Source organism: Echinops telfairi, unplaced genomic scaffold, assembly GCF_000313985.2.
Source record: "Echinops telfairi isolate 266 unplaced genomic scaffold, ASM31398v2 ScPeMD7_4;HRSCAF=17, whole genome shotgun sequence".
Classification (NCBI taxonomy): domain Eukaryota; kingdom Metazoa; phylum Chordata; class Mammalia; order Afrosoricida; family Tenrecidae; genus Echinops; species Echinops telfairi.
In genome coordinates, this window is record NW_022103900.1 from 4,489,626 (window position 1) to 4,499,307 (window position 9,682).

At 38.7% G+C, this 9,682-nt stretch overlaps 1 protein-coding gene across 1 annotated transcript in view; it reads right to left on the reverse strand.

Moving 5' to 3' along the window:
• The window catches only part of UBR3 (ubiquitin protein ligase E3 component n-recognin 3), a 195,428-nt gene that overhangs the window by 52,873 nt on the left and 132,873 nt on the right, over positions 1 to 9,682 (reverse strand). Inside the window, exon 26 of the mRNA XM_045297957.1 lies at positions 4,000 to 4,133. Coding sequence (XP_045153892.1) covers positions 4,000 to 4,133 — 134 coding nt within the window. The remainder of the gene's footprint in view (positions 1 to 3,999; positions 4,134 to 9,682) is intronic.

The following is a 9,682-nucleotide window of genomic DNA, read 5'->3' on the forward strand; positions in this document are numbered from 1 at the left end:
TTGATTACCTTCAAGCCTTTAAGACCCCAGACGCTATACTTTTTGATAGCCGGGCACCATCAGCTTTCTTCGCCACATTTGCTTATGCACCCATCCCAGATATTTCAACTACCTTGCAAGACCAGATCTTTTGCTTGGGTAATAGATACAAATATTCAACCTGCTAATTAGCTTAAACAATTTCCTAACTAGTCTCCTTGATCTCAATTTTTACTCTCCATGATGCATCTCCATATATTGTTTTTAAAGTAGAAATGTGGTCATAAGACTAACCACAAAACATAGCTATCCTTAACATTTATGAAGGTTCAACATCATAAAGAAGGAACCCAGGCTATAAGAGGGAATTTAAATAATTTTGTGGAAAAACTCTATTACCTTTTAACTTCATCTTTCCGTAATGAAGCCCCCTCATATAAGCAACTACATATCTTCTTGCTTCATCCACGTTTTTTCCTAGGTCTTCAACTTCTCTGATAATTCCTTCCTTCAACCTATACATAGCCTTAATATTTTCTCTTCAAAAATACCCTCCTTTGAATTTTCATCATTTGGCCTCTGTCAAAATATGTTAGAGCTTGAACTTAGCATCTGCAGTACGGAAATGATCAGGCCAGAGTGTGACAGCAGGTCTAACGTGAGTGATAGCAGATAATAAAATTTGAGTGCCACCATGTCCATATGTTTTGACAAGCTTTAAAAAACTAAGTTAAGTTATATTTTATATTATCTATTTTTTTCTTTTTCTAAAGCGGATTTAGGTTTACAAAAATTTTGTGAACTATGTTTATAAAGGGGCTTCTGAAAGTTCTTGGGAAAAATTCCATTACTTTTAAATTATACTTTTCTATAAACTTTTTTGAAACCCTCTGGTACCTTTTTATATAAACTAACTAGATCATCTTTAAATGACAGTGAACCAAGCTCCAATACTAAGCTAAAAACTGTTCTAGAGTACATGAAAGTAAAAAATATTGCACAAAGCAAAATGCCTCCCCAGCAGATAGATTTAAAGATGTGTAGCGACACAAATGAAATATTCACAGCAGGTGAGCAGGCATCTACTGTTACAAACCAGAAAGACAACAGGAGGCCTGCTCATCTCTGTTTTGTGTTTTGGAGCTGCTAGAAACAGACGCGGATTTTGGTATTAGATCATTGTCGAATGGTTGGCAGTGAGTTAATAAACAAGCTGTTCTCCTTGGCACTGTACTGTAAAAATGCAATTCATCTTCCTTTTTAATAAAAACAGCTTTTCAAACTGAAAATAAGTCATTATTCTGTACAGTTTTCATTTGTTATTTTCTTGAGCTATAATTAACACATCATACAATTTAATATTTCAATCATATCAAGAAGGGTTATTCAATCATCTCCATAATAAAACTTTCGAACCTTTTCTTCCTTCTTGTGCCCATTGATGCTGACTCCCTATCCGGTTTCAATTTACTGGTAGATGTCTTATTTGAATCCACGCAGGATAATACTTATGAAGTCTAACATTTTGGGAACTTGGGTTATGTGCCCTCCACTAGACTAAGCTCTTAACATTGATTCTTCACAACCTCTTTGTTTATTAAAACCTCATAGCTAAGGTGGTAATAACCTTTTACAGATGAAATCAAATATTTTCAAGGTCACTCAGCGATAAGTAGTAGGGCCCAGGCTCAAACCTAAATCTGCTTACAAAACTGAGATGCCTTCCCAATACTGATTTCTCTCTCTCTTATGTAAAATTTTGCTTCTGAAGTAAATTTACTGTCTTGCATGACTAAAATTCTACATATAACTCTGTAAAATGCATGTACCTCATCTAAAAGGAACAGTATCTACACAGATTATTTGTGTATTCCGTAACAGTGCCTGTTAATAATTACTATTCTATTCTACAGGTCTATGCTGGTTCCTAACTCTTGGCACTTTATACTGGAACAATGCAGTAAGAACTTCACTGAGCATCTACAATACACAAAGCATGTGCGAGCCCCTGATGGGACACAAAACTTCCACAAGTATCTTGTCCAAAGAAAACACCACATATGCAGAAAGCAGCCTGTATGACACTACACTAGAATAAGAATAAAGGGAAACATTATTCATTACTACTCATAACAGTTAACAGAAAAATAACAGATAATTAAGCTTTGGCTCAAAGCCTTTAAGGGATCTTTTCTAGTAAAGGGTAACTATTCTGGTTGCAAGAAAGCGACCCTCAAAATTATGATGTTTAGTTCTGGGTCATGCTTTAATACAAACAAATTACTTTTCCTTTAATTTAGTTTTAGAATCATCTTCATACATTCATTCACTCTAAAGTGATTCCAAAATGATAAAATTCAAGTCAATATTATAGAAAGAAAATAAGACTTAAATAAAAGTGACAACAAAATTTCTGCAAAAGTAGATCTTAGCATAATTTCAGTTCCCTCAAAATATGCCTATCTATTGGCCTCTTTGATTAATAGAGTAATATATTAGAGCAAGAAGGCAGAAAAAATGAAAAGGTATGCACTTGTGTATGTATCTGTATGCATACACATATAGAAACACCTTATTCCAAAAGAACTATAATTTCATCTTAAAGCTTTTGAAACTATTTGAGACCATGGTGCTTATTACCTACCCAAATTACACAGCCAAATCTGAGCCCTTCTTCATGGGCTAGCTTGAATAGTAAAACCCTACTCTTCATTTAGATTGACTTTTACTATGTGCAAAATAACCCCAGAAACTTCATTCCATGCTCACAATCTGGTGGGTTACCATACGGAAGACCATTACGCACCCTCACTGACAGATAAGGAAACTGCGTCTTAAAAGTAGTTAAGGGATCTCACGTTGCTAAGAAATGGCAGAACTGGGACAAAACCCTAGTTTTTCTAGTTAGAACTCTGTACTCTACATGCTAATTCACTAACTAGGACACTCAGCCTTTTGTAGAATCCCCCCCCGGAACCTCCTCCTCCTTTTCCTGCCAATCACAAAGCCAGGTTCTGATTCCTGAATCACTAAGTCAGTTACTGCCGAAAATCATTACGTGTTCTCCCTTCCACCTTCCTTCTGATGTAGTCTATTTAAACCAGTGGATTATGGGCAAAAAAGAAATTTTATTTGGAAATCTATCAAGTCGATCAAAAATGAGGTCTTACTTTATATCGTAAATATTTTCAGTAGTTTAAACCATTATCTACCATATACCTCTTTAATCCAAGATACAGTCAGAACAAAAACCTTGTTGGAAACTATCACAGCAGTACAGAAATTCTACAGAGACGTTAACAAGACTCTTATTACCGAAGAAATAAAGTGCATCTTCAATTCTTGAGACACGTCTGAGTTCTAGAAGCCCCCAAAGCAAAGGCTGAGGTAAAAACCACCAGGTTCACAATAAAGAGCAACAGTAGATATGAATCAAATCTGTCCTGCTTAACTTTTTTAAAACAATGATATTTCATTTCATCTTTAAATGAAAGTAAAAGGAAACAAAAATCTTCATAGTATTTATGCCATACCTAATAGTTTTTTGAGCTAACGCTTACCAAAGGCACATTGGTTTAAGTATTGGGCAGCTAACCACAAGGTTGGCGGTTCAAACCCACTAGCTGCTCCATAGGAGAAAGATGAGTCCGTCTGCTCCCATAAAGATTTACAGCCTCGAAAACCCTAAGGAGCAGTCTCCTCTGTCTTACAACATTGCTAAATGGTCACTGAGTCAAAACTGACTCAATAGCAGTGTGTTTTTTTAAAAGCTTATCATGCAATTGAATTGAATTCCTATTACCTCAAGATTTTTTAGACATTTTTACACATTTAAAGCAAAGGTATTCAATTTTATGAAATTTTAATTTACTAAGTTGTTTTACCATCTACATTTTCCCATAGATTTCCATATTTTAAATCAGAAAGACATCTTCAGAGAAGAAAAACATATAAAATTACACTTGGAGGAAAATGATTATCAATTCTGCAGAGAGAGATGATTCAATAAAGAGTACTTACATCTTTAAAATAACGCTGTAGTAAAGAAAGCCTAACATCATGAACTGCAGCACAAGTGTCCCAAGGGTAAATCTGTTCCTCTTCAGTGACAGGCAGCTTTTTTGGCTCAATGCTGTCACGGCACTGCCCTAAAACTACAAGGACAGCAGAGATAAGGATCATTAAATAATCGACAATTATTTATAACTCATTCACCAAGAAAAGCCACAGTGCTTACAACAAACAAGCTACAAGAATGTTTCTATTTCTAAACATCTAAGAGTGGTGTTCTCATTTTTCTCTGCAGAATAAAGCTCCAAATATGCTAATATTCAATCTTCAAAATAACACTAAGATGACAAAATGAACTCATAATAAGATTGGGGGGGCAGGGGTGAATGGACAGGCAGACAGATACCTGTCTGGTGAAAATGTCTCGGAGCAATGATTCTTCAGTATCATAAACTTCTGTGCATACTATTTCTCATTGAAAGGAACCTGAGATCCTTGGAGAAAGAGCTAATTGAAGGACAAGGGGAAAGTATACGGTGAGCCTCAAATTTTGTGCAAGAAAGAGCAAGAAGTGTTCAAATGTTAACAGCATGAGTCAGAAAGTCTTGAAGAAGCTCTGGGTGGACAAATTTGAGAAAATCTGAATATCAAAAAGAATGATATTCAATAAATCATAAAAGCAATAAAAGTTGGTGGTTGGAAACGCCCAGAGGCATATCAGAAACCAGGTGTAGAAAAAGGCACGGCTCCACTAACCCTGTGAAGCATGGTTCTCCTCTGCACACCAGGATTTGGAGTCCACTTAACAGCAGTTAACCAAAAAATGACAACTGTGGTGCCCAGAAAAAGGCCCAGGCGTGGCATTTAGCTTCAGTCAGAGAATGAAATAATTCAAAAATTGATATCTTGCAACTATCAATATAATGGATTCAGATAAAAAATATCAAATAAAAAAAAGTGTCAAAGGGTAAGTGAATAGTCTAAATGTGCCATTCTGTAGATCACTTGTTATCCATAAAGTTTTAACTGGTTAATTTTTTTACAGGTAGATCAGTAGGTCCACCTTCCTACTGAAACCTATCAACCATGTATAATTCTACTTATATTTGGAAAAATTACTAATACAACTTCTAGCATCACAGAAACACATAAACAACCACAGTGGTTACGAACCATGACAGCCATGTGGTGGATCGGTTAAATTATGTTGTTGGCTAAGAATAATGAATATACCAAGAAAGGCCAGAAGAACAAAGAAATCTGTGTTGGAAAATTGCAACCAGAAGGCTGCTTAGAAGAAATGATGTCAAGACTGTGCCCCACTTATTTTGGACCTACTATCCAAAGGGACCAGCCCCTGGAGGACGTTTAAACAGAGGAAGACATTCCACGAAATGGGCTGATGCAGTGGCTGTTAGTAATGGGTCCAAGCACAGCAACAACTGTGAGGATGACGCAGGACTGGGCGATGATTCTTTCATTGTATTATAAACAGTACAGTTAAAAGTAAAACAAACTCCGTGACACCTATGTTATTATCGACCACATTACTCAAATGATCGAGCTTGGTTGGCATCACCAATAAAGGGACAAACTGACAAGATGAACCTCCTGAGGTGATTCATGAGAGGGAGTATAATCATCTATGCAGAGTACCTTGTCAAGTAGATCTTGGCTAAAATACTAGAAAGATGTTTACTTATGTTTTGTTGATTATGCAAAGTCATGTATTTGACTGTGTGGCCCATAAATTGTAGGAAACACTGCAAAGAACTGGAATTACAGAACACTTCATTGCGTTGCTGTTGAACCTGTGCAGACTAAGAGGCAGTCACTCAAACAAAATAAGGGCATACTGTGTGGTTTAAAATCAGAAGTGTGTTAGCATTATAAACTTTCACCATACTTATTCAATCTGTACGCTGAACAAATACCCAAGAAGCTGACCTATATAGAGAAGAATGTGGGGTCAGTTTGAAGGAAGATTTAATAACAACCTGTAAAATGTAGAGGACACAATCTTCTTTGATAAATGTAAAAGAACTTGAAACACTTACTAATGAAGAACAAAAGACTACAGCCTTCTGGATTACACCTCAACATTAAGAAAACAAAAATCCTCACAATTACATTATAAATGGAGAAAAAGACTGGAGCTATCAGGATTTCATTTTACTTGGATCCATAAGGAACGCTCACAGAAGTATCAGTCAATAAATCATAGGACATACTGCATTGAGAATTGGTGCCTCTGAGTTATGGTGTTGGTGAAAACTATTAAAAGTCCTGTAGACTATCAGAAGAACAAACAAATCTATCTAGGAAGAAGTATAGCCAAAATGCTCCTTAGAAACAAGGATGGTAAGACTTCGTCTCATGCACTTTGGACATGTTATTAAGAAAGACCAGACTGTAGAGAAGGACAGCATGCTAGGTCAAGTACAGGGTCAGCTAAAAAAGGAGGAAGACATTCAATTAGAGGGATGACTGGAACAATGGGCTCAAACATAAAAACTATTATGAGGATGGCATGGCCCGGCTGTGTTTCCTTCTGTGGTACATGGGATCGTGAGGAGTTGGAAGTGACTTGACAGTACTTGACAAAAAGAACAGCATTGCACTGAGGAAATCTGCTCTCAACTATCTCTTCCAGGTATTAAAAAGCAGGGATGTCAACTCTGAGGACTAAGGTAAACCTGACTCAAACCAGTATATATTTTATTCCCTCATATGCATGTGAAAGTTAGGTGTTGAAAAGAAGAACGGAAAAGAACTGATGCATATTCTTTTCTTTTCTTTTTTTTCACAATTTCTTTTTTTAAAAAAACATTTTATTGGGGGCTCGTACAATTCTTATCACAATCCATCCATCCATCCATTGTGTCAAGCACATATGTACATTTGTTGCCATCATCATTCTCAAAACATTTGCCTTCTACTTGAGCCCTATGCATTTTCATTTCAGTGTTGGTGAAGAATAATAAAATTACCATAGACTGCCCGAAGAGAAAACAAATCTGCTCTGGGAGAGTACAGCCAAGATGCTCCTTAGAAGCAAGGATAGCAAGACTTGAGTTCATAAACTCGGGCCATGTTATTAAGTGGGACCAGTCCCTATAAAGGGGTCTTGCTTGGCAGAGAGAGGGTCAACAAAAAAGAGAAGCTCCGTCCATGAGATGGTCTGACACCGTGACAGTGGCACTGAGCTAGGCGGCGTGTTAGTCTTTGTTCACAGGCTCACCGTGAGTGATAACTAGCTAGACAGCACTTACCAGCAGCAGCAGCCTGGACAATGGTTCATGTGCAGCTGGGGAAAATGGATATGTTGGACTCTTTACAAGGGGGCTTCAAAATGTTCACTAAAAAAATCCATTTTTTAATCCATTATGTTTTCATTCCGTTTTCCATGAACTTTTTGAAACCTGTTCACATATGTCTGTTAGATCTAGCTATAATATTAAATTTCTTATTTCTCTGTTGATATGTCTAGTTGTTTATTCATTACTGAAAGTAGGGTGCTGGAGTCTCCAACCTGTCACTGTTAAGAGTCAATTCCGACTCCTGGCCCTTCCATGACTTTCAGGGTAGAATTGCACTAATATGGTTTTCATTTGCTAATTTTCATAAATTGATTGACAAGACTTTCTTCCTAGGCACCTGTGTGAAATCACACTAACCGTTCAATTAACAGTCAAGGACCTTAAGCCATCTTTGCTACCTGTAAGATGAGCCCAGCACACCCTGTGACACTAGCAAACAGGAGGGAGCAGGCTCCTAGGTCTGTGCTGAACATACGCAGGCGATAACTGGAAGAGGGGACAACCGAACAAAGATGGCACAACATGAGCATCGATATGAAAAATGCACCATGGTTCACACTGATGCCAAACAGTACTGCAGGGCAGTGAATTATTTAATATGGCCCCTCTAGCCAGAGCCTTTCTGATCGCCACCAAATGCCCTTCATTTTCCTTGTGAGTCTGGGTCAAAGAGAGTGGGGAAGGAAGCTAATGATCAAGATATAAGATTCAGCTGTGAGTGATTTTAACATGGTTAATTGTGACTGCCATCTTGCTGAGCATAAAATCAGCTATCTCAGAAGTTGTAGGGAGCATCTCACTAAGCAGGAGAGCAGGCCCTTGGACCCTGAGTACTGGACACTGAATTTCCTGAATCCAAGAGACAGCTTTTTGACACCAGATGATTGGCAGACTCACAGCAGCAGAACCAGGAACCAGAACATGAGGCAGAGTGGTGGACTTGCTAGTCCACAGGGAAAGTTAAGTGCTTTGGGGCAAGAGGTTGGCTTGTGGAGTGAGGGTACCAACGAGCACTTAATTTGCAGATGTGTAAGGCTATAGGTTAAGGCTTAAAGCAGAAAGGCATGCCTTTCCAGCATTTATTAGCTGCCCCAAAAGAGTTTTGTAACATTGCTCGAGCAGATCACGAAGAGGATGAGGGTCAGAAAGAACCCTGAGGCCTGCCTTGGAAAACAGCAGAGAAGAAACCATCCTGACTAGACAACTGGATCCTGAATTATAACCTATTAACTTCCCTAGTAGACCCCACAATCATAAGCATCATCTGTGAGTTCTATGATAAACCATTGCAATGGATTATCAAACCCAGACACAAAAGTAGTATGCGCTGTGGATGGCAGAGCAAGTACTAGTTAAATATTGGTATTATGATAAAGAACTATCAACTAATAAGTAAAGGGGGAAATGCAGTCTTTTCCCTACCTTTCCTTTATAATCTCTATGTCAGGGTAACCAAATAACTGATGAGGTAAAATATCTTTTGAAGGATAGTATAGCTCATAAAAAAAGAAGGAATGAAAAAGAATTTGCATTTAGGAACTAAGCATGGATGGCTGCTATTACCTCAAATACCAAAAAAAAAAAAATAGATTGGACAGAGGAACATGTTAAATAACCATGGTATGGTCATTGAGCAAAACCCCAGTTGTTCTTCAATGATCTAATACATCAGGGAGAAGCCAAAAAGAGGAAGTTAAAATAAAAACCTATTAAGCAGAACACCATAAGTTGTCAAGGATTTTGTCTTGCTTGGTTGGCTCCATAATCAATGCTCACGAAACCAGCATTCAAAAGATCAAAAGAGGGTATTGTTTATATCTCCACAGGGAAAGAGGGACCAGACTTCAACCCAGTGCTCCAAGGTGTGACTGCAACATGCCGGCGTGGAGTAGGGAACCAGTGGAGAGGTCTGGGGGGCTGGCCCCAGTCCCAAATACTAAGCGGATGCTGCCGCTCCCCACAGAACAATTTATTTCAAAGGACGGCACTGAATCCGCAGATCCAGGAGAGGGACATATCTGAGCGGAGCACACAGGAGGAGATGAGACTGGAGCACATCCTGGCCCACCAGGCGTTGAGGACGATGACCCCAATTAGAGCAGCCAGTCCACAGAGAAGACCACATGGCCAGCCCCACTATGAGACACGACGTCCCTCACTGACCCATGGCCCTACGGGGGACAGCACCAGAGACACAATGTGGGAATTGCTCCCGATCAGATCCCGCCACACCGAGGCAAAGCACTGGGGGAGTGCAGCAGAACAGCAGGGGAGAGGAGCGGCAAGGTCCCCAAGGAATGATGAGGGTGGACTTTGGGGCCAGGGCGTGGTGCCCCAACAGACTGGACTGGAAAACACTCCTAAAGGCCAAC